Here is a 25667-nt window from a genome sequence, read left to right on the forward strand (position 1 = left end):
ATTAAGAGTGTTTTAGAGAGAGAGAGAGAGAGAGAGAGAGAGAGAGAAAGGAGAATCAAGGATGATACCTGGCTTGCAAGTCTGGGTGACTGGGAAATGATGGTATCTTTGACAATAATTGAGAAGTCAGGAAGAAGGGAGGGCTTGGGTGGGGGGGGGAGATAATATGTTCAAGACTTTGTTTAATTGAATTTTAAAATATGCTTGCTTGTACAAAAAGAGTAAGTCCCTTTCTGTACTACACTATGTTAATGAACTTAATTTCACCTCTGTCTGGCATGTCTCAATAAAACACTCTGAATCACCAGTGAAAGATGGATGAGTGATAGTACAACTAGCTTGGATTTATATAGCACCTTACTTCTCAGGGGCTCAGGGTGTTTCACATAAGAATATTTCATATATCTTTACAACATCCCTGTGAGTTAGCTAACGTATCATTACTAGGCTATCATTATCCTTAATTTTCAGGTGGAGAGACAGAGCTAAAAAAAAGGCTAAGTGACTTTCCCAGGGTCACACTCAGTCTATGCAGGCATCTGCAGGATTCTCAGGTTTAGTATGTGTTTTGTCTCCTCCCTCCCATTGTCCACGTTTCTACTTTTGCTATATATTTACTCTGATACCTATTGAATGTCAGTGGGAAAGATAGCCCAAAATACCTTACAATATCCTTAGCCAATAGTACACAGACAATTTGCAAAGGCTTTTTTTGTTGTTTCTCACCTTGTTAGCCTAAGAAGGCAGCATTTGAAACAAATTCACCAAAAAAAAAAAAAAACCCGACTTCAAACTTGACCTTCATTTTCATCACCTACAATTGCCTGCTTTATAGAAGCACTTACTAAGCATGAGAAAATTAACTAATTCCAGGGTTCACAACTGTAGAAATTTAGAAGAACATTTTGGAATTGTCAGAAATTTCTTTGTATCCCCAGGTCTTAGCATAGTAGGTGGCTTAATGAGTATCTGTTTACTTGACTTAAATATCATGCAGCATAGTGGATGGATTTGGAATCAGGAAAACCTAAATTCAAATCTGATCTCACTAGCTGTGGGATCCTGGGCAAGTCACCTAATTTCTCTATGCATTAGTTTCTTCATCTGTAGAATGGGGATAATAATAGTACCTATCTCCCAGGGTTGTTGGGAAGATCACATCTGATATTAAGATACTTTGCAAACCTTAAAATGTTTTATAAATGCTATTATCACTATTATTAATTGTTATTACTAAAGATAACACTGGACCTAGATTCAAATCTCACCTACTAGCTGGGAGACCCTGGGCAAACAACTTAATCTCTTAATCTCTCTTATTATGCTTCATCTGGAAAATGAAGATAAAATCCACTTCACAGGCTGTTGGGAGGATCAGCTGAGATACTGTATGATAAAAATATCAACTTAACTAAAGTCAAAATGACTTTAAATTCCCTAGAATTTTCTAATATAAATCCTGGTGGTCTTTTTTTTACCCCTTAAAAGATAAGGCTGTGTCTTTGGAACTTGTTCATGGAAGTAGAAAAACAAATTCTCCATAGGTTTCCTGAAGGAATTGGAAGGTCCGTTGACTCCAAACAAGTTAAAAACCAATCTACGTTTGTCATATCTTTGCATGAATATCTAGGCCTCCTAGGCTTCATCTGAAGTGACTCTAAAAAGGGAATCATTGGAATAGCTTTTTTTTTAAAACAAATCTCAGATTCCTTCTGAACAGTAAGGATTTTACTACCAGTATTGCAAATGAGGTTTGTACCCACCTGCCATCATCTGACAGCATCAAATTTAACATCACACACACTAAAGAATGGCTTTCAGGTTAAAGCCTAGGGGGAAATGTTGTTAAAATCAGACTGCCATTGTTTAGAGGTGGTAGAAATGGCATAGATAAAGAAGTTAGATTTTCCCAGTCCAAAAAAGAAAAAAAAAATCCAAGGTTTTGCTTTGGGGAATGAATGGAGCTCTTTAAGCCAACAACTTGAAGAAGAATTTTCTAACCGATAGATGAGGTATGGAATAGAGCCCTTAAATGGAAGCCTTCAGTAATGAAAAGGGAAGAAGAGGGGGATATGTCAGTGAAATCTCCATAATGGGGAAAGTCAAGACCAGTTGTCCCAGTTCCCCTAGTTGGGGGCCCTTGGAATTGCTCCTGGTCTGGTCCTATCTACTGCTCTTAGCATTAATAGATAGAAAAGAAAAGGAGTATTAAATTAAAAAGAAAAAGAGACCCTGGAGTCAGGAGAATGTGAGTTCAAATCTGACCTCAGACACTTAACACAAAAACTAGCCGTGTGACCTTGGGCAAGTCACTTAACCCCAAATTGCCCTCTAAAGAGCAAAAAAAAAAAAAAGAGAGAGCCTTGAAATATTTCTCCTTCAGTCAATAAACATTTATGAAATGCCTGGTGTGTGCCAGAGTCAGAGTCAATAAACATTTATTAAGCACTTACCATGCGCTAAGTGCTAGCAATGCAAAGTAAAGCAAATACAGGCTCAGTGCCTACTCTCCCGAAGTCCTGGTCCAAGACCTCCAGGTTGGACGGAAGGGACGGGCAGGCTCCTGAGGTTTCATTTTATCAGGATGGAGAGTGGCGAACTATTCTTCCTCTCCTTACCTAGGTTAGTTTGTAGGATCAGAAATGGGGGCTACGCCTCTCCATTTTTCTTCCCAATGTCCTACTCTCATGGACTATCCAGGTTTCCCAATCCATAGGATCTACAAAATCCAAGGCTAGTCTTAAGCAGAGCTCTACCTGATGGACACAGAGAACATATTTGCCCACATCCTATGGTGGGTTCACCTTTGTAAAGTCCTTCCGGAGGAATATCATTTATATGTTGGACCATCTCTACACAAGATCTGAAAAAAAAAAAAAAAAACAAATGCATGCAGGGATAGTGCTGCTGCCTATGGGAGGGTCTCAACTCCTCCATGAGTCTGAGTAGCCCAGCCTTATAAAGTCTGTTTGCTTTCTTATACAACTTCTCCTTGATTGAATAGAACCTTATGCATCTACTCATTGTCAACGCTTCTCTTTCACGTGGCACCTGGTAGGCTCTTAATAGTAAGCAGATAGGTAGCTCAGTGAATAAAACACCAAGTCCTGAAGTCAGGAAGACTCATCTTCATGAGTTCAAATCTGGCCTCAGACACTTATTATCTGTGTAACTCTGAGCAAGTCATTTAACTTGGTTTTCTTATCTGTCAAATAAACTGAAGAAGAAAATGGCAAACCATTCCAGTATCTTTGCCAACAAAACTCCAAATGGGGTCACAAAGAGTCTGATGATTGAAATAAGTAAACAACAACAATGGTTCCTAATGACTAATTATTGACTAATTGCATTTTTTGCATTCTTTTAAAGTTCATTTGTTTAGTTTTACCCAGAAGAAAAATTCCCCAACTCACAAAAGTATTCTAGATTTTCTAAGCATCCGAGTTTGTTTATTCAACTAGATTTAGAAGAGTATCACTTCTTATTTCACTAAAGGCTACTCTGGCTACCTGAACTAACTGTCAAGAAATATCTCTCAAATTTTGTAAGGATGCAAGAAAAGTAGGTAATTGACCTCTGACCCAGCAATCACGCTATACCAAAGAGATCAGTGACAGAAGAGTAGATGGGTTTTTAAATAACAAAATACTAACAGCAGAACACTTTGTACTAGTGAAAAAGAAAAAAAGAAAAAGCAAATTAATAATATTTATCTTATTTGAGCCTAAGAACAATTCTGAGTCTGGTGCTCTTATTATCCTCATTTTACATTTGAGGAAACCAAGACAAGTTAAGTGACTTGCCTAGGGACACACAGTAAATGTAGGAGGGAGGATTTGAACTCAGGTCTTCCGTACTCCAAGCCCAAAGATCTATCCACTATACCACCCAGGGACCATGGAAATGGGTACCTACTGATCTTCTAAATAGCCTTGATGACTAGACCTCAGACCATGTCTATCTAGAATGTTTTAATCCCATGATCATTATGTTTGAAAGTTTCGCCTCTGGGCTCCTCTGCTTTCCTAATTGGAAACTGTCACACCTGACCTATTTTTTCAGCCAGGTTTCAGCCTTGTTTGCTTCATTTTCCCAGTCCTCCACAGTCTTTTCAACAGACCCAATCAGCCACCTTGCTGCCATTTGCATACCCCTTGCTGGTCTCCTATCTCCAATGCTTGAACCATTATCAAATCAGTTCTTCCATTGTTCCCAGAAAGGATACATCATCGTTCTCTATCATGGCCCTAACTGTCCTTCCTTGGGCTGTACTCTCCTACCTCTCAGCTCTATCTCCCTATTGGAAGGCAAGTTTATTAAGTAAGGTCCTATCTTGCTTTCTTGTATATGTATCCCTGGTCCTTAGCACAATACTTAGAAGACAGTAAGATCTTAATAAATGCTTCTTCATTCATTAATTCATTCTTAAGAATAATAAATACCACTAATTCAAAGAGACATGCTAAGAAATGATGCAGAATACATGAAGAAATACCATAAAATTATGCTTACAGTAAAGTAAATGAAAATATGAAGAAAGATGAGCTCATCCTAATTGCAAATTAAGTTAGTTCTAGGGTGAGTTCTATAGATCACAGCCTGAGATGTAGGGAACTAGAGGTCTGGATCATTGCCTCATACTGTCAGACTTAGATGCTTTCTACTTTGTAACTAAAGTGGGCTCAATGACATGGGCATTTCCAATACTGGGAAACAATTGTGATTTTTCTTTTAATGCAAATGGTAGCAATAAAAAAATAGAAAAAAATATATCTAGTTGGATCAGCTTATTATAGAAGACTGCAAAATATGGGGGATGTTCTCTCTGGCTCAGCCAGTTATAGCAGGGCCATCAAAGCTTGCTCTTAATGAAATGTAATCACTAGAATTTTGAATGAAGTGAGAGACTGCGCAAGGGCAAATTGTTATCTTGCTTGAACCTTAGGCAAGCTACTGGAGGTCAGAGTAGGAAGTGCCTCTTCTTAGAAATATATGATTTCACTCTCTTACAAGGCACAACTTAAATAGCATGTTTATCAGGAGGTATTTCAAGTAAGGAGACACTCAGCAGGGGTATACACTGGAGGAAAAATGCATTGTTTGCTTTCACTAACCTTTTTGCTTTGTGGTTGCTTCTAAAAACGAGGGAAGTATGGAAGTTGCCAATCCAAGATTGTCACAGGCAGCTGTCAGTAAGGTAGTTACAAAAAAGTCCATAGCGTTCATAGGATAAGATATTATATGGCACAGAAACAACCAGAAAAGAAACAGACCTCATCTGTAGAGGTTTCGGTGTGTTATGTTTTCCCCTGTTTTTCTTTCTTCCTTTCTTTCCCAGCAATCCACAAGGCAGCTTAAGCCTGGCCCCAGCCAGGTACCTCTGGTGAGGTACCCAGAAGCCACATTTTCCCTTAGTATCTATGATGCCCTGTAAGCCAACATCAAGTCTGTAGAGGATATCTTGGGCTAATTCTTCATTCCAGTGAAAGATGCAGGAGTGGGATTTATCCCACAAATAAAATACTATGGATGTAATTCCAAGGGGAGAGGAGAAAGGCTGTGGGTAGAAGCCCAGCATCTGGCAACGAACACAACACCAAAAACTTGGAGGTGATGTTATATTTATATAGGTACATGTATATTACACACTGTGGAGTGATGGCAATCTATTTTGAGAAACAATTTGTTCCAGGTCTGGTTTCAATGACATGTTGTCATTTCTATAGTGGAGGCCCACAGTTTCAGCAATTCCATCCACCAAGCAATGCTGCAGATTTTTATTTCAGAGGGCGAGAACGAAGTAAAAAAAGTGCAGGTCTTCAATTAAAGTGCATGGATGAGGTAAACTAATTGCAAGAGTTTTGAGTTTATTCAGTACTGGCTCAGACAGGAACCATCCTGCCATGCATCTGTTGCATTTGGGTCCGCATTGCCTGGACGCTGTTCAAGATCTTGTTCTGGTGCGTGGCGGCTGTGATGCCAATTCTCGCCAGGTCACTGCATCGGGGGCAAAGCAGAGGGAAAACAGGGCTCAGGATCTCATTTCCGACACTGATACAGATAACACTTTTGAATCAGGCACAATTAATATAGCACAACAAGGCAGGTGTAGAGAAATGTTTAATTAAGCAATTTAATGTAACAATGTAGGTGCTTTGCAAAATTATATTTGATCAAAATGAGAGGCATTCCATGTCGTAATGAGCAAGATGAGTATGCAAGCTCCAAGCAAAATAAATAAATTAAATTAAATTTAAAAGACTGATTAAATCTAGATTTACCCTTTTTTGTTACATCGCTGAGTACTTACTCCTGGTTCATGTGCACCACAGCCTCGAGGGTGGTGTAACCGGCAGCTGTGAAGTTGTCCTTATACCGGTCCATTTTAATGGCTTGCAGCCAATCACCTACAGATACCACAGCAGAGAATTCAGGAGAGCTAGGATCCAACAAGGCAGTGTTGGGCCTGGAAATGGAATGAGTGGGAACAAATGATTGGTATCCAAGGGATAACAAGACACAAAGTTCAAACTACCTAAAGATAATGAGTGTAAGAGGGAAGGAATAAAATCTCCCGTTAATATGGGTCGCTTTGTTGCTTTAAATGAGGGAGGAGAAAAGTCTGGATCTAAGATTTCAACTTCTGATTTGGAAAACTGCCTACCAAAACTGATCAGAAACTTATGGTCCATAACTTTAAGATTATAACTTATAGCACAAATCTGTAACTCATACATACATACAAACATACATATACACATATGTATACGTAATAACACAATACATACTACATACGTACTACACACATACACACATTTATCGCTAAATGAAATGTAATCATGAGATTTTGACTTGTTTGAGCTGTAGGCAAGCTACTGGGCCTTAAAGTGGGGAGTGGCTCTTCTTAGAAACCTATGATTTCACCATCCTATAAGGCACAGATTAAAAAGCATGCTTATCAGGCAGTATCAAAGTAAGGAAATACTTAACGCATATAATATATATTAAATCTGTAACATAGTCTTAGAAAGATGCCTGGGGCACTAAGATTTGAAATAACTTACCCATGGTCACCAGATCAGCACTGATAAGAGGCAAGATTTGAATTTACATCTACTTGGCTATGAGGCCACCCCACTATTTACTGGATAATGCTACCTCTCCCAGATATCACAACTAAGGAATATATATATATATATATATATATATATATATATATATATGTGTGTGTGTGTGTGTGTGTGTGTATGTATGTGTGTGTATATGTATATACACACACGTGTGTATATATATATATATACACACACACATATTTTCCTCTTACAAAGTCATAAAGTTATGTGTTACCTGCCATATTGAAATTGTGTGTGTGTGTGTTTTAATTCAATTTTCAGGATTGGTCATAACGGGATTTTCCATACATTAATGTTCCTAGCTTTCCTTCATATTCTTTATCATAGCATTTACACCTTGGCTAGGCTTTCTTGGCCATATCCCCACACAGAATGAGCTTGGCCCTCAACAGCATGACATATAGACTTAAGCTCAGCACCTACTTAAACCCTAGTGAAGTAGGAGTCGGGGTTGGGGAGGGGCTGAGGCAGAGGGCGGGAACCATGAGCCTGTAGCTTGCCAGACCTGAGAGAAGCACAGAATGACAGAAAACAGCAAGAGCTCAAGTCAAGCATGTTTCCAACCAGTTTTTCAGGCAAGCTCGGTGCATTGAAACAAACTTGGGACAGCAGGGAGTTAATCCCTCTTTTAATCAATCCATTCCTGAGCAGCACGTGTGCCAAGACTGGCGGGAATAATGGTCACTTTGATCATTGTTTGGGCTGTGGAATGTGCTTCTCATATTTCCTGGCTAGGGCTGCAAAATAATGATTTCAACAAATTCAATACACTTATTATTAGCTTATTTATTAGTTTATGTATATTTCATGCCAGGTGTTTTTTTATAAGGTCACTGTCAAATGCTACCAAGGATCCAGACAGAATTCTTGGCATTCCTTCTGGTATTAAGACATACTACCATATTAATAGTCAGGGTGGTTGTGGTCTTCTTTTTCTTCACTGAACATTTACCTAATCCTACAGTCTCTATGTTGATAATCATCTAGTATACTTTTCCTTAGAATTAACTATAAAATCAGATTGATGGTTGTTTTTTTTTCTTTAAGGATGTTTAGTATTTCTGTGTATGTATATTTATCATATATGAATTATGATCTGTATGTTATGTTCACAGTGGACTTTATTTAAAATGATGGATATGGACAAAGGTTGATTTGCTTTGAATGGTATCCCTAGTCTCAAATCCTCGTAGGGTAAAAATAAAACTGGATTTGTAGTCAAAGGACTGGAGTTCAATCCCAGCTCTGCCACGTTCAGACTTTGGATAAATGAATTCCTCCACCTCTCAGGCAAAGTTCATCATGTGTAAAATGGAACCACTGAGGTTCCTTCCACATGTAAATCTACATTTATATGATTCTTTCTCTCTCTCTGCTTTTTGGAATGGGGAAGGCAGGACGATTGGGGTTAAAGTGACTGCCCCCACATGGCTAGTAAGTATTAATTGCCTGAGGCTAGATTTAAACTCAGGTCCTCCTGACTCCAAGACTGGGCTCTATTCACTGCAGCACCTAGCCACCCCTCTCTTTTCTATGATAAAGCGAATCTGTCTGTTAATGAGGTCTTTAGTTTGGTGTCCCATAAACTTTTTTTTTATATTTTGATAAATGTATTTCAATATAATTGATTTTCTTAGTAATCCTACACATTTTATTTTATGCATTTAAAGATATTATTTCTGAGATGGAACCACAGGTTCTCTAAACTGCCAAAGTGGTCCATGATGAAAAAAAAAAGTTAAGAATCCCAGGTCTATATCCTCCTCAATCACACATCTTATAGGATCTATTAGTATATGAAAAATATAATACAGGGATGAGAAAGCTAGTGGGGGGAGGAGTGGAGCAAAAATATGCCCACTTTAGGGACATTCTGGCTTAGGAAAACAAAGAAAATTTAAAAAAAAGCAAAATGTGAGAATGAACAATGTCTCCCTGGCACAAGGGACAGGAGTCATTTAATATCATTATGCTTGTCTTCTGAAATAATTTAATCAAAAAAGTTGCATTTCCCTATGAGTCAGCAAATGCTTTGTGGACATCATGGAAGAACTAAGATAAACATAGCCTCTTTGGTCGAATACCCTGACTTTCCTTGAATATGCATGATAAATCATCATCCAGGAGCATAACTCTTTAAAACTGAAAGATGGGTTTCCCCTGATGCTATCCAGGAATATCAGGAACAGAATTAGGAACAGCAATATCTTGCTTGTTACTTATCATTTCAAGAAAACATATCCTGGGTAACCCACCATATGTGCAGACATAACGGCTATGATTGAAACATGGCCACTCTTCAGTGGCAATATCCCATCTACATGTTTTCCCTCCTCTCCTGACCTGGCCCCACTGATAGAGACCAAAGACAAGATCAGGGATATCCCTTGCTCATCCTTATCTCAAGTTTTGCCTACTAACTTTAAACTTTGGATAGTTGGGTTTTGCTAGGGACAAAATTGGAGAAGATTTCTGTGAGCCCTACTTTCCAAATTTCACATGCCCTGTTTAAGTGGTCTTTGTTTCAGTGGTCACCTCCCCTTGGAATAGACAGAATTCGGTTAGCAGATATCCCTGATCTTGTCTTTGGTCTCTATCAGTGGGCACTATACAGGGTTTATTCTAGAGGACTAGGGATTGGATTGGTGATTCCATTGGTATCAGGAACTCCCAAGTGAGAAAACTCCTTTTACCAATGCAAGTTAGCATCTTCTGAGCAACTCAGAAACTTAGAGAAAGCAGTAGTTTCAGACTTAAAAGGAAAGAAACCCCTGTGGGTTACAGATTGATTTCAAAAACTACAGATTAACATTATCTATGTGTTATTGTATTTTTATCTATTTTGTTCATCATTTCCCAATTACATTTTAAACCAGTTTAAGATTCACTTGGGAATTTTGATGGAATTCCACACCTCCCTAGAGCGTTTCAATGTTAAAGGACTTGCCCAGGGCATGGAGTGTTTTTGAAGTGGGACTTGAATCCTGGTCACCTGAGGCTTGAAGGATCACTTTCTAGTCACTATACATGTTATATAACATTTAGTGTGGGTATGTGTATGTGTAAGGGTTAGGGTGTGAGAAGAATGGGGGTGGGTTAGGGGGGATACAAAACAAATGGGAAGGAGTAGTCGTAAGGAAGCTGGTTTCACAGATGTGTTGTGTGTGAACGTGTGATTTTTTTTTTTGTATCTTTGTAATCTCATGAGTACAACACAAGGAGTTCCTTGGATTGAAAATATTAATCTTTGAACATGCTGCTCCCAGACCATGCCAAATGTATTGGTGCATTGTCCATGAATGGGAAATTTAGCAGATACAGATTCACAGGTTATATCACACTCTGTATGTGGAAAGACTGATTTTTTTTTGCTTGACAAAACACATTTCATTTTTACCCTTTTAAAAAATTGAAATATTTTATTAACAACTTCATACAAAACATCAGTTCAACCAACAAATTGATTCAATAATTAATGTCTACATGTAAAGGTAATTGTTACAAATTTCTCATTTCTCCCTCCCCATAGGATTGTGATTGTCCATTCATTCTACTTTCCTCTTAATTGGTTGTAGGTATTGTGTACTCTCTTTTTCTCCTCCTGCTTACACTTTCCCCCTTTGCATTATTTCATAAAGGTCTTTATAGATGTCTTTAGATTTCTAACACTTGTCATTCTTAATTGCATTATAATAGCCCATTACAAGAATAGGCCACAATTGATTTAATCACTCTTCTATTGTTAGACATTTAAGAAACTTCCAGTCTTATTTTATTTTTAATTACAGCCACTATGAAGATCTTTCACCACATTGCCCTTTCTTGTTACTCTTTGGTTTTTATGATGCCTACTGTTTGTTCATTTTCTTTACCAATATATATATATATTTTTTTTAAAATCTTGGTCCTTTCCTTCTTACCTTTCTTTTTCCCCAAAATTACTTATTCATGGGAAGTACAATTTTTTTTATAGCTTTAACTAGACTGATTCTGTAAGTTTCAGCGTGTGATCTTTTCCTACTACATTGGCTCAACGTCTATCCATTTTGAAAGCCAGATAGTAACTACCAGAGGCTAGAACTGCTTATCTGTCTTAGGATATATGGTAATTTTTTTTCAGACTAACATTTCAGTGTCTGTTATATAGGAAACAGGAGAACAGTATCTCACGTTGGATTTTTCCCTTGAAAATCCAAGATCAGCCTCAGCTTTTAACAGTGATGCACTTTTAGTTTCTAAATCATTTTTCCCCTCCATCTCTTCTACACTGCCTGTAGGCCATTGTCCCTTTTCAGAAATTTGGCATCTTTACTTGGCATGGAACACCTTTCAAAACTACACGTGATGTCCCTTTTTCCTAAAATTTTCAAGACTAACTAAATTTAGGTAATGGTTTCGTTGACTTTTTTTAAAAAAATCATTATTATTTCTTTCAGCCTGCCAGGTGCTGAGCTCTTGAACATTAACAAGGAATGCCAGCAGAAGCATTTCTTAAAAACAATCCCTCATTGAAGAAAAAGGCTGCCCGTATCAGGGAGAGCCATGAAGCCTCCTCTAATAGGAGAAGACAATCCTGAGTGAGGGTGAGTTACTGCTAGCCTGTCACCTTTCATAGGTTCCCTCATTTATCACCATTACGTAAGCACTGCTGACCTGGAGCTCTCAGTACCCGTCCTCTTCAAGCTGTTGGGGTTGCGGATGAGTTTGTCCAACATGTTGACAATCTGTCCAAATTTAGGCCTGTCACTTCTTTCCTTCTGCCAGCAGTCTAGCATCAGCTGGTGGAGAGCAATGGGGCAGTCCATTGGTGGAGGTAGCCGGTAGCCTTCCTCAATGGCTTTTATAACCTGTGCATGACAATACAAAGAAAGTCATAGGCTGACAGACAAGTTGGCATATGGGTTCCCCATCCTGACCGTACTCTTATTCCTAGGCCTGGCTTGCCAACAAGCTGAATGGTTGGGAGCATCTCCCAGCTCCATCCTGTTCACAGTGGCCAAGCATATCCCCCATATCTCTGACCGCAGAAAAGAATGGCTGGGAATTATCATGGAATGTTCCCAACTGGCAAACATTCCCTATCTGAATACCTGAAGCAAGAGCACATAGAAATTTACTTTTTTTTTTTTAAGAAATGTAGAAGTAGAGGGAGGGGAGCTAGATGGCACAGTAAAGAGAGTGCTGGGCCTAGAGTCAGGAAGATTCATCCTCCTGGGATCAAATCTGGCCTCAGACATCCATTAGCTATGTGACTCCCTCCTTCCCCCCAAGCAAGTTATTTAACCTTATTTGCCTCAGTGTCATCATCTGTCAAATGAGCTGGATAAGGAAATGGCAAACCACTCCAATATCTTTGCCAAGAAAACCCCAATTGCATCATGAAGAATCAGACATGACTGAAAGGACTGAATAACAACACTACCAAAGAGATAGGAAGCTTAAGACATTATCCAGTCTATCCTTCTACCCTGTAGAGGTCTAACATAATCACACCTACATAATCCTAGAGATGAGAAATTAACTCTAACTTCTTTTAAAGGATCTCCCTCAGAAAGCAGTTCCAATATGTAATAACCCTCACTAAGACACAAATCCCTCATGTTTCAGCTTAAGTCCATTTCTACTTATTCTGCCAGACTAGAGATTAAAAAAAGGACCTGGCTGATCACCAGCACCAGACAGGCCAGCATTGTGGAAATGAACTTTGTCTTTGGCATTTGTCTCCTTCCTCTAGGACCCCTCCTCTCTCATTCGGCATCCCCTGGAGCCTTCCAGGTACCTAGCTAGTGACTCATTCCTGCTCTCAGCTATCTGTCCACCATCAGCTGCTAAAGGTATTTACAGATAATCTCAGAAAGGGATATTTAAATTTTTAAAATAGATTTTCAAAAACCTTGAGGTGGAGCGGGGGCAGGAAAGGAAAGAATGGTGGATTGGGAAGCAGAGGGCCCAGGTTCAAGTTCTGACCTTAAGAAAATCATTTCTCTGGGTCTCAATGTTTTCATCTAGAAAATGAGAAGGTTAAAAAACAAACAAAAAAATAAAAATAAATGAGAAGGTTGTGTGAGATGACTCATAAGGACCCTTTTAACTCTCAATCATCCTGTGACTTTTAAAATGGAAAGAAAGGTGGAATAACTAATAGGAGAGCTGATTATTTTAAAGGAGAAAGCCCTTATTCCTTCCTACTTTAATCATAATATGTAAGAAGGGGGATCTTTTCCGGTTTAAAGAACCTGCCAATGTGCTATTTAAAAGCTCTTTTTAATGCTATTATTGTCAGAATTCAGCCTTCACTTTTCCAGGTTCACAATCCTAATTCTCTTAACTTGTTCTCACAGGCACTGTTTTTCAGACACTTAACCGTCTTCATGGTTCATTTCTGAATCCTCCACATTTCCAGCACCTCACTATACAAGTATGGAACCCAGATCCAGACAAAGCCCTCTGTTAGGTTGTGGTCAGTGCCGAGTCAAAAAACAGGATAGCTCAGTTTCTGCATCTTCTTACCTGTAAGCTACCAAGCAACTCTTGTTTAGTTTCTTCAGTTCTGGTAATGTCTAGTAACCCAGCATTCTAAGGAGTTGCCACAGAATTTGTGCTGTAACCCTTACAGTGATCATAATGCTGATTACTCAGCAATATGATCCGATTCTAGGAAAGGGTCCTTTCCACTTTGTGATAAAAGTAGGCCCAGTCATGCCTACCAACAATAGGTTGTTGTGGCTACCATTGCCCCCAAACTAGTCCACTGTTCATTATGACCAAGAGCTTTTTATTATAAAATTAGCAATAGCCAAGGCTGAATTTGTAGGTGTTTTTGTTTTTCCTATGTCTTTCCCCATAGTTGAATTAGTTGAACCTCGTTCACTATTCCTGTCAGCTTAAGAACTCAATTCCCATTAAAGACAGGGAAGTGAGGAGTAAAGATTCTCTCCCTTGGAAGGCAGACACAAAATTAGTAGGAATGTTAGCAACTATGGATCAAAGTGAGCTGGGGCTAGGGTAGGGAGAGGAGGGAAATACACAATCTAAATTTCAGTAGTAGATCATATTGAGGGGTGGGGAAGGACAGCAGTATAGAACACAATCTTCTTTATGGAAGGTATTGGCTTTATTTTGTCTTCTTACCCACAATGCCTAGCATAAGGAGCATTTAAGAAATGATTGTTGGATTGGAATGGGCTCTTTTAGTACTTTTGAATTCTAGTTACATCATTCTAGCTACTGGCCATGCCTTAGATCATGACTCAACTCCACATTTCAGGAGAAGGTTCTACATTCAACTAATGAAAAAATATAGAACACTGTGGGGGTCTGGGACCGATAGCTGCCTACCACCATCTGTTATGTCAGACTCACACTAACCCTGGAGCCAGTTGGAAAACTACTTATGTCTCCTAGAGCACATTTTCTTAGTTTATTGATGAGGATGTCATGTAGCACAGAATCAGAAATCTTGCTAACATCAAGACAGATTTACATCAATTTCTTTTTTTCAATGTGCCAAAGTGCCAATAATTCTTGATCATGGAGGCCATTCTTCAGTTGCATTTCCTGAGGTCAAGATTTGTCCATATCTGTGCTGTCTGCTTCAAAATTACAAGAATTCACACTTGTTTTATATATTATCTGGCCTGAAGCTACACACATGTAGATGGCCAGCTAATATGATAAGAATGATAATCTGGGTCTATTGGAAATCTGATGTTTTCTATATATAATGTATAAAATATAAAGGTTTAAAACAATGAAAAGCATATTCAAAATGTTATAAAATAGACAGGTCACAAAGTGAGACAAATCAGGCCTTCCCCACAACCCCAAATTGGAAAAAATTAGCTAAATAGTTAAAGGCCTTTGTCAAAGCTACAAGTTTGAAAATAGACACAGCAGGACAGCGGACATCTGGAAATATTTTTAAAGGCTCTGCTCTTATGGGAACAGCACTCTGAGACTCAGATGAAACTGAAGAACGCTCAAAAAATCAAAATAAATATACAAATGCATGAGCTGCCCTTGGCTTGGATGGTTTACCTTTGGCTCTCTCTCTCTGAGCTTCCAACCTGAATCCTAATACTGCAGGAAGCCACTTTATGCTCTTTGCATAGAATAATTGTACCAAACGATATATTATGCTATCCGTCACCACCACACAGTCTTTTCAAGGCTGTAATTATCTACCCAGTTATGCTAGCTACTGCCTTTCTTCCCATCTGCAGTGACTCTTCCTTTGCAATTTACAGATAATACCATGTCAACATTAACTACCCCATTTAATCGAGTTATTCAGATTCAGGGATCTTTTTTGACCCACATAACAAGAACTGTATTAACTACCCTCTTGATCCAAAGCAATCTTTCACTGACGAAAAATCAAACACATTGTTCTGTTAAATCTGTTTTTTAGATTAATTTCCAAGCCCTGATGACCTCCTGTTGATTCAGGAGGGCAAGGAAGTCTTAGAGAGCACTCACATGAGGAAGAAATTGAAAAGGATATCTTTATTTTTTTTATTGAAAATAAATTTTTGATGCCTTTTTTTCACTAGATCACAATCACAGGAGAGGGAAGGGGTAGAGGAGATGCTTGCATTCCCTTTAGATTGAGCCCTCTCTTGTAACAAAGAAAAACAAATATACAAAGACTACCTCTGATAATACAGAATATCCTTTTTTAAGAAGGGGTAGGATTGAAATGGCATCAAGAGCTAACTTCTTGTCAACAGTCTAACATTTATACAAGACAGGCTATACACATCCATACCACAACAACAACTTCCTACAATCATTTTATTGGGATCCATTGGGATCTATCAATAGGTCAGTAACCTATTGACACTTTGCATCTCTAGGCCTATTTTAACATTTATATAATGGACTAATAAATCCTTATACTCCCTATTTCATAGAATTGGTATGAGGAAAGCACTCTGTTAACTTCAAAGCACTATATGAATGTGAATTGTTATTAGAATTCCTTTCCACAAACAGTTGAGTTCAACCTTCAGGTTTAATTTTTTTTTTTAATCTAATCATTCTCCCAAGGAAAAGCAATTGGGGCCCAGGTTGCTGCTGGGTTTTTTTGGTCTTTTTCACCTGAGACATTTGCCACCAAGTTCTCTCCCCACAGAATCTTATTGGTGTCATTATTGAGTGCTTTTCCTGAAATTACATTCACTGTGTGGATACACTCCCTTATGAAATGGACCCAAAGTCCAGATGGCAAAAAGGGATGTGCATAATTTACAAAAGGTCATTTAGTGAAGCTGTTTTTTAGTGTTCTCAAGGGGCAGCTTTCTGTTATTGAGATACTGGTGAAAGTTCTAATTACAACTTCACCAGAGTTGAAATATTAACCCCTTTTCCCCCCACTAACTCTAACTTTTCACGAAGTATGTGTGAGAAATTGATATTCACATTTGGGTATATGTAATTTTCCTTTCCCCCAACCTTCTCCCACAAAAAAAAAAATTAGTTTTGAAAGCTTATCAAGTGCAAGAGTTTGCTGATGCAGATGATGCAGTTTTATTTCCTATGTCTATAATATTATTATTAATTAGATTATTAATTACATTAATTCATTAATTAAATTAAATTATTAATTAAAAGAATTTAAGTTCTCTGAAAGCAGGGAATGATTTTTGTTTGAGCTTTTCTTCCCTCTTAATCATCAGTAACTTACATATAGCAATGATTCTTGTTGGATTAGATGATCATAACAATGCATTAGATTGATAAGGTTTATTGTTTCACAGAACACTATTCTACACCTCCCCCCACCCAACTCCTCCTTCAACCTCCAACAGTTAGAATCTCAATCCAAACCCATTTGTTTCCGAACAGAGAACTCACATCCTGGTTGGACATATCCCAGTAGGGCCGCTCTCCGTAAGACATCACTTCCCACATCACAATTCCATAGCTCCATACATCACTCGCAGATGTGAATTTACGATAAGCAATTGCTTCTGGTGCGGTCCACCGGATGGGAATCTTGCCACCCTATAAACATCGAACTGTAAGTTATTTCCTAAGCACAACATTGACTCTGCAATTTCTGAATGACATCACTGTTTTTGAAGAGGACAGTGGAGTGCCTGGGACAGCTCCCAAAACAATTCCAGAAAGTAAGATAGACTTGCTTGTTTCATCTAAGTTTTCAATGTTGAGAGAGGCAATTTCACCCATATGTTTCCTTTAGTCACAGGGACATGGATCAGTAAATTGTTTAATGTGCTTTTCTTAAACCAACCTCCTATCTAACCTCAGCTTAATAGTATATCAGGGCAGTTTTGGTGGTGGTGGGTATCACATAAAGTAAGATGAATATGTTATCCACAATAGATAAAATGTGGATAAATTGATAAAAGTGCATGTAGTTCTAGGAGACTGGACCCTTTTTTTGCCTTATATCCTAGATTCATGTTAATTTGGCAGCATAAAGGTCTCTGCTTTAAAGATTGCTTCAGAAATCATGAAATTGAGGCTAAATTGAAAATGGGTATGAAATATTTTCTCTCTTTTTCTCATACTATCTTCCTACCCCTTTCTGAGCATGAAAGGCATGTTCAAAGTAGCTGGGAGATGAACTGGTAAGTAGGCTCTTAAAGAGAAAAGAGAAGAAACTAGATATACTACTATATTAATTCATTTTTTTTTTCTATGAACTGTCCAGTGTGGGAGAGGAGTAGGAAGGTGTGATTTCTTATTGAAGTTTTTTAAAAGACTATTCTTCAAACCAAGGTAGAGAGCCATCTGTTAAGAGTTTAGAGGACATTCTAACCAGTTATCTGATTCTCTTTTACCATAGTCATCACATGCCAGGAATTTCTCTGTTTGTTTATGTTAATGTACAAGGTGTTTTTAATTGACTTTAAACTTTACTAGGGTACCATCTGGGGGAACTGATTCAAACTCAAGTAGTCCCATTTTAAGCTGCTCAATGGAAAGAATCCAAAAGTTTCCTTTCCTTTATTATGGATACTAAAACAAGACTAGAGAGTGGGCAGCACATGACATTGTTTCTCCACAGCTTCCTCTGAACAAGAACATCTAACACTAAAATTCTCTCTCTTCCTACAGGAACTTCCACTTGGACTTCTGCCTTTGCCTCCTAGAATGTTTGCTTGTAATGGCTCACCTTCAGATTATTAGAGGAAAAGGAGAGTTCTTCCCTGTTTAAAACAGATCATTCCTTTTCTAAGTGAATGAACTCTAGATGCAAGAGGGTGCAGATTAGAATGAGCAATTATAGCCAGAGCGACTGAATATTGAAATCAGGCTCCAGGCACAGATGGAAAATGGCAAATATTTGAAGGGGGTGGGGGAAAGTAGACTGGAAACTTTCTGCTTTGTGTTAATTTTAATGGTGCTAGTCTTAATGGTCAGTAAATTGTTTTATGAGCTGCTGTGTTTATTCCATTAGTATTTTATACTCAGATTGCTAACTGCCAACTGATAACTCTTAACTGTACTCAAATCCCCGCTTATCTTTCAACAATAAAATGCAGACCATTAGCAACTGGGAAAAAAAATCCCCATAGTGAAAACATTTTATGATCCATATTCTATACACTTCACATTTCCTAACTAACCAAATGGAGAAAAAAAAATTATGGAGGTTAAGGATTTCTCAAAATATGAAGACTTTAAAATATCAGAGAGGAACAAAATGGAGAAGAAATATTACCAGAATTTCATAGATTTAGAGCTGAGTGAGAATTGAGAGGCTGACTAACCTAATTTCTTCATTTGACAAAAGAGGAAACAGAGGACCAAAAAGGTTAAAGGACTTTCCCAAGGCTACACAGGAAATTAGTAATAGAGCAAAGATCCAAATGCAGGTCCTGTGACTAAATCTAACTGTACTATGTCATCTCCTTCCTTTCCCTTCTCTAGTTGCTGCTATCTTTAATTTACTAATTAATTTAATTTAGATTACTCCTCATTCAAAAATAATGGAGATAGAATCCATTCTGCTTAGTTGGTAGTTCTAGTGAAAGTTAAGACATCTGGGATCTTTTTCTTTGAGGCAAAATCTTTCTAAGAAAGATACCTTAAAAAAATAGAGTATTTAGAGAACCACTTCAAAGAATTGAGAACATATCTTAGATCAATTACTAATTTTCCTGTCACTCATATGAGGTTTTAGAGGTCAAAATGTTCATCATCAAATTTTCAGAACAAAAAAATAAAAGGCATAAGACTTGCCCTGGTTGTATAAGCTGCTTCAGGATCATCTTCAAGAACACGAGACATGCCAAAGTCAGATACTTTGCAGACCAAGTTGCTATTGACCAAGATGTTCCGGGCAGCTAGATCTCTATGTACATAGCTCATGTCGGAGAGGTATTTCATCCCAGAACCAATGCCACGAAGCATCCCAACCAACTGAATCACTGTAAATCTTCCATCATTCTTCTGTCCAGAAAGGGAGGGGGGGAGGAGGAAATGGGGAAAATTTCATTAGCACTATACCAAAATGAATTATTGCCAAGTATTACCAAGTTATTTTTGATAATCCTCATCTACCACAAACACAACAAACACCACATTCTTTCTTTGCCTTCCTGACCAAAGACACTAATTCACTAGGTGAACACTTATAATCTAGGTACAGGCTTCCTGTGATAGATGGAATTTAGCCAGTTGTAATGAAACTATGGCACTGCCAAGCCCGCTGAAAGGGGATAAATCAAGCAGAGAACTGACTAATCATGGATTATTTAATAGGCTCTTTAAAAAATCATTGATCCTGTATTTCCTTTCTTCTCCTGTCCCCACCCACTCAAAGTCAATAAAAATAGTCAAACATAAACCATACCTAGAATGGGGGGGTGAGTTCATTTACCAAATGCAAACAATCTTGAATGTAATATCAAATAGATACATACCCTAAGGAATGCATCCAAGGAGCCATTCTCCATGTACTCAGTTATGATCATTACAGGTTTACCTAGAGTTTTCAGAAAGAAAAACATAATTCCTTGATGAACACCGCCGTTAATGAGATAAAAATGGGCTATGCACGATTTTACTGCCAAGACACCTGTCTTATGTGATCTAATTTAATTAAAACAAGCCAAGCTCATGCCTCAGCTGTGGGGAGCTGGGAATGAAATATTAAAAGGACGGGTAGGTTTAATCTCCATCTGGAAGGTTAACCCTTAGGGTGACTTGTTGACAAGGTCTTTAAAGTGGCCTCTGGTATCCAGGGACCATATGAATGGATAATTGCTCATTCAAGGTGGGGAGGAGGGGAAAGATAAAGGGTAAGATCTGTTTAAACATGAAAAAAAAATAGAATAATTAAATCCACCCCCCTTCCCCACCTCTATAAGAGTCTTCTGTGAAGCTAAACAGTCAATGGATAAGGAGACTCTTTTGCTTATGTCAGAGATATCTTGAATCAACAATTTAAACTTTCCCTTCACTTTTTTTAGATCAGGCTTTGTACATTACTTATTTTTTTCTCCTTTTCCTCCTTATATCTATGAACTCTATCCATCTGTTTAAAAAAAAAATTAAAAAGCACCACCAGAGAAGAAATTCACCGAATTGTTTTATCCATAGGGGAGTTGAAAGCAATATCAACACTTCGTTTCATTGTGAAGAGTACAGCAGAGAAAATCTATTGTTCCTAAGCTGGGAAGAGGAAACAACATTGACTTTGCTTGTTTGTTTTCCTTCTCTTTTCTTTGGCAAAGAAGGTTTTGGAGGAAGGTTATGCTTGTTATTATTGGTCTCCTCAGCTCTAGCAATGGGCTCAAGATTTTAAATCTCTGGAAAAGCTGCATTGGATTGTAAATGTGCATTGTCATAAGCAATTTTCATTGAGATATATTTTTTTCTGAAGGGGGAGATTTCCCTCTCCCTATTTTTTTTGGCTGGGGGAAAGGGGAAAAAAGCATAGGGTCAATAGAGATGCCCTAGAAGAGAGTCAAATGCTAGCTTGATGGATCAAAAATGTTCACGATTTGCTCGCTGCATTTACCATCAGTATCCATTTAGACAATCAGTCAGGGAAAATAGCTCTGGAATATTTCAACATTGAAAAGCTCCCGTAATTATTCTGCACCAATAAATTTCTGTTCATTCCAAAGTCCCACTCTGCTTGCAATTTCCAGAATGGGTTCTAAATTTCTGAAGTGAAACCTTTAGATTAGAGAGTAAGACTATGGATGCCATAATGTGAGAAACTATAAAAGGCAGGAAAGAGGAAGAATCTTGGAGACCAGCAATGAGATGAGTAAATACATCATACTTCCCTTCTCCATTTTACTACATTAGGATGGAAAGTCTACCTTTCTGTGGCTCCTCAGTGTAAATGAGAACCTCTAACCCAAATTGCATATTTCCCAGTTTCATTTACCCCTTGCATCCTTGACCATGGTCTTTTGACAGGACAGATACATCTAAATGAGTTTTAATTAACCTGCCTCCATCAAAAGCTACTTTGTCAGCCAACAAGAATGGGGACCCTTCTTTCAGTGCATTAACCCATAATTCCATTACTCAGATACTACTTGAGTGGTAGGGAAGAGAGAGAAATAGAAAGAGGCAGGATTGAGGGGGTAGCAAAGGGAATTTACGATCCTGCCATCAATAATAAAAGTTACCCAGCTAGCATCTGGTAATGGAGTCACACTCTTTCTCCCCACATCTACACCTTCCCACTCTGTCAGCCCAACTCCCGTGGTACCTCCCTCATATATTTTTTGGGCAACATTTTATTTTTGTTTATTCTCCACAGCTTTTGCAACCTCTGTAAGAAAGATGAAGACAAATGTATTTCTATAAGAAGCAACACTAACAAAAGAGTAAGAGCTCTAAGATAGCCCATTTGTGCTCACAGTAGACTCCTTCATCAGGAACCAGACAGACAGAAATCCAATGGGGGGAGGAGGGGAGGCCTGTCCCATCTGCCCTCCTCACCCTCCTAACTACCAACACACCACCACCCCACCTCCAACCACCACCTCATTTGGTGGAAAATTTAAATCATTTTCATTCAGTGACAAGTGCATTATGCAAATGCATCTAGTCATTTATAACAGTTACAGCTGTAATAGCTATGGGTTTTAGAGGCACAGTGGGATTTTAATACAAAGATCCCCTGTTACCTCTCTCTTTTACAGAGGTGCTATGAAATTCACTGTCTATGGCAAAAAAATACCCCAAGCCAAACAGAGACTCCTTTTTACAGAATGGGAACTGCAGAAGTATTTAACCAGAATGTTATCTTTTAATTAAAGTACTGAGGGCCTCAGAGCAGCCCTGTAGGCCATAGAAAAATATCCTTTCTGTAAAGCTTATCTTAAAAAGTAAAGTGAGATATTTAATGCTAATTGTATTCTCAACCATAAGAAATATCATGTTATGTTATATTTTATATATTTTCTATCATTTAAAAATATCCCTGGCATATAATAATGATAAAAATTTATATCACATTTTCCTATGACAGAGAATGTAATCAATAAAGCCCATCTCACTTGATCTCTTAAGATTAGCTTCATGGAAAGTCTCTAGATCTGTCTAGATCTTTATAGATTGAGATCTTGATAGATACCAGTCATTTCAGTTACCTCTATTGCTCAAGAATTCCATTTGGGGGAAGGGAAAGAAGTAGGTAGCTCTTAAGATGCCTTTGGGAAGTATTAACAATATGTCTTCTCATTTTTATATCTTGAAGCATATCCCCCCTTCCTCTGCCTCCAACAAAATACTCTGTTGTTTTATTTTATTTACTCAGTTTTATTTTTATAATCTTTTTCATTTCTATCAACTACAGTCCTTCCATTATCTTATATACTAATCATTTTTAAAAATCCTAAAAAAAAAACACATTTTAGGATTACAGATTTAGCATAGGAACAGACCAGGTCATTTAGTCTAGCCTTTCATTTTACATATGAGGAAACTGAGGCCCAAAGAAGTCAAATGACTTGGGCAAAGCAAAGGGGCAGAGTGATGGTTTGAACCAAGGTCCTACCATTCCAAATCTAATGCTTTTTCCCCCCTGCTAGATCATGGTGCCTCCTTCACAAAGAGAAGTCTGGCTTCACTGAAAACATACTTCTGAGTTCACTCTGATCTTCAAATCACTGTAAGTGTAACATGAGGGCACATTTGCTGCATACTGCCCTTGGAATAGGGCCATTACAAACAGTAACCGCTTCAACTGTACTGTCTTCATGCCACTTTATAAGCTGGGCTGAGCCAGCCTTACAGATGTATTTAGGCTTTGGCTTGGAAACTGCATCTGCTGAGCTCTGTCATATTTTAACTGAAGCGTAGTTCACAGGCTCAGTGAATGCTAATGGACTAAGAAAGCAAGGTTCAACCAGGTGTTACTGGGAATGGGAGCTGAGTTTCAGCTGCCATAAATCAGAAAGAGTAGACAAGTCTCTAAATAAAATAAAGATTCCTTCAACTCAAACTGCTGCATCTGGATTCGAAACTTCTAGCACAAGGTGCAGGTAAGATTTGGTTGTATTTATGTAAAAAGTGTGTAAATCTATTTGGCTCACCATCTGCTCTTGCCTGTCCGGTGACAATCACTTTGGCCTAGCAGATATTTGAACAATGCCATGGCATACAAAAAAAGTTTCAGTATTAATTTCCTGAAAATCACACACAAGCTGCCTTGGGTTAGGGTATCAGACGAAACCATAAACCCATTTAGAGCTGACTACAAGATTAATGACTTGTCCTGCACTGATTTCCTCCTATTAGCAATCAGTGGATCTGCTCCATCTGTCATTTTCCTAGAAAGAAAATATGGATTTAATTTCCCAGTGATTCCCAGATTGGCTTGGAAAAGGAGTGACCTACTTACATTTGGTGACTACTCCTTCTAAGTGGATGATGTTTGGGTGGTCAAACTGTCCCATGATGCTGGCCTCACTCAGGAAATCCCTCCTCTGCTTGTCCGTATACCCAGCTTTAAGAGTTTTAATAGCCACACAGATCTCTCTCTTCCCAGGTACTTTGAGACGCCCACTGCACACTTCACCAAACTCACCTTTGGGAGAAAAAAAAAAGTATTCATTATAACCTAGGGATTCATTTGTGATTTCATCATCTCTCCCAACATCGAATCAAATTTTCTGTCACAACTCCCCACTGTATACCGAATTTTGTTTTTCAATCAAGACTAACATTAGCTAACATTATTCCTATCAAAATAAGAGTGGTAAAAAGTTCGAATACTTACCCACACCTATGACTTTTTCAATCTTAATGCAAGATGCATCAATTTCTTTGGCAAACTCTCGAACGGCTTGGTTGGGATCTTCATATGTAAAAGGGTCAACATAAGTTCTTACACCTAAAAGGCAAAAATATAGCAATTTGGTTTAAGGTTTTGACCACACCCAACAAAAGTCTCGATATTTTTTAAGCAAGAAAGAGAACACATGTCTAATATCACTATCTAAAGTAAAATATGAATTAAGAGCTGAAGTCCATTGAACAATGAACACATAATATGTACAAATATTTAGATTTCTATCCTACTCTTATATACTTAGGGATAAAAATTTCTTATTTACAAAAGGAGGGCTTTTGTGTCAAAGACAAATTCTACTGCCTTTTAGGAGTGCAGGAATCAAAGGAACAAAATTTATTGAGATTCAATCAAATGGAAGGAAAGAGAGCTTTTTATGGAGAGATGTGTTTTTTTTTTACTTGCCAATTATTAGAAATTGAAAGATGGTTCTCAATTGACATAGGTTTCTGACATGGAAATGGTCATGTCTAAATGGCTCACCCAACAGGATGATCAATTACCCATAGAAACTTTTCTTTCCTGGTTGTTTGAGATTTCTCTTCTTCTCCCACTCTCTTATACTTGCAATCCTAGACTCTTTCCACCAGTTTCTACATTATTAGATACCACCCTATCCAGGATACTTCGTTAACCCCCTGACCAAGGATTTTGATGGAATGATTGATAGGGACAAGAGAAAAGAAGGAGAAAGAAAGTAAGGTAGCCATTAGGGGAAGTAATTCTCTAAGATGTTGCTGCTAATCTAGCAGCTCTCATTGACCTCTTGTTACCCCCTCCCTTTCCTTGAGCCTCTGCCTACTCTCTGGAGACCCCAGGGCCATCATTTCTGGCCCAGTTCCTATGTTAAAATAAATGGGGTAGCTTAAGTTTGTTTTCCTTAGTTCTCTATGTGTAAAACAACCTGAGTTGACCATTTACTCAAGACTATGAAATTATTTTGTTGAAGATGAAATAGATTTCTGAAAATGATTTCATAAACTTTGAAAATTCCAGACTTCTATATAATCCTGACCCCATTATTTGTCTAGGAATCCTTCCTTGGAAATGTATGGTTTTTATCTTATATCTTCAAATAGGAATATACTTTGTTTTATACTTCGAGGATTTATTATATCATTGGCTATGGGACACTCACCAAATGAGCTCACAATTCCACTATAACTAAGTAGACCATTTTTAAGATTTGCTCTAATGAAAAAGGAGGACAAAGGGCAGGAGGAGGAGGAGGAGGAGGAGGA

At 38.1% G+C, this 25667-nt stretch overlaps 1 protein-coding gene across 3 annotated transcripts in view; it reads right to left on the reverse strand.

Moving 5' to 3' along the window:
* EPHA4 (EPH receptor A4) overlaps positions 1-25667 on the reverse strand; it is a 182982-nt gene that overhangs the window by 3966 nt on the left and 153349 nt on the right. Inside the window, exons 10-18 of one of the 3 annotated variants that reach the window (XM_069104512.1) lie at positions 24355-24468; positions 23977-24162; positions 20030-20091; positions 19347-19556; positions 16989-17138; positions 11787-11980; positions 6311-6466; positions 5115-5997; positions 2757-2863 (exon numbers count right to left, since the gene is read on the reverse strand). In XM_069104512.1, the coding sequence (XP_068960613.1) occupies positions 5883-5997; positions 6311-6466; positions 11787-11980; positions 16989-17138; positions 19347-19556; positions 20030-20091; positions 23977-24162; positions 24355-24468 (1187 nt within the window). In that variant the 3' untranslated portion in view covers positions 2757-2863; positions 5115-5882. The remainder of the gene's footprint in view (positions 1-2756; positions 2864-5114; positions 5998-6310; positions 6467-11786; positions 11981-16988; positions 17139-19346; positions 19557-20029; positions 20092-23976; positions 24163-24354; positions 24469-25667) is intronic. The other 2 variants (XM_069104513.1, XM_069104511.1) reach the window with 2 other exon arrangements.

This window comes from Petaurus breviceps, unplaced genomic scaffold (genome assembly GCF_028583685.1).
Source record: "Petaurus breviceps papuanus isolate PSGF00001 unplaced genomic scaffold, PetGlider_PUasm1.0 688, whole genome shotgun sequence".
In the NCBI taxonomy this organism is placed as follows: Eukaryota; Metazoa; Chordata; class Mammalia; order Diprotodontia; family Petauridae; genus Petaurus; species Petaurus breviceps.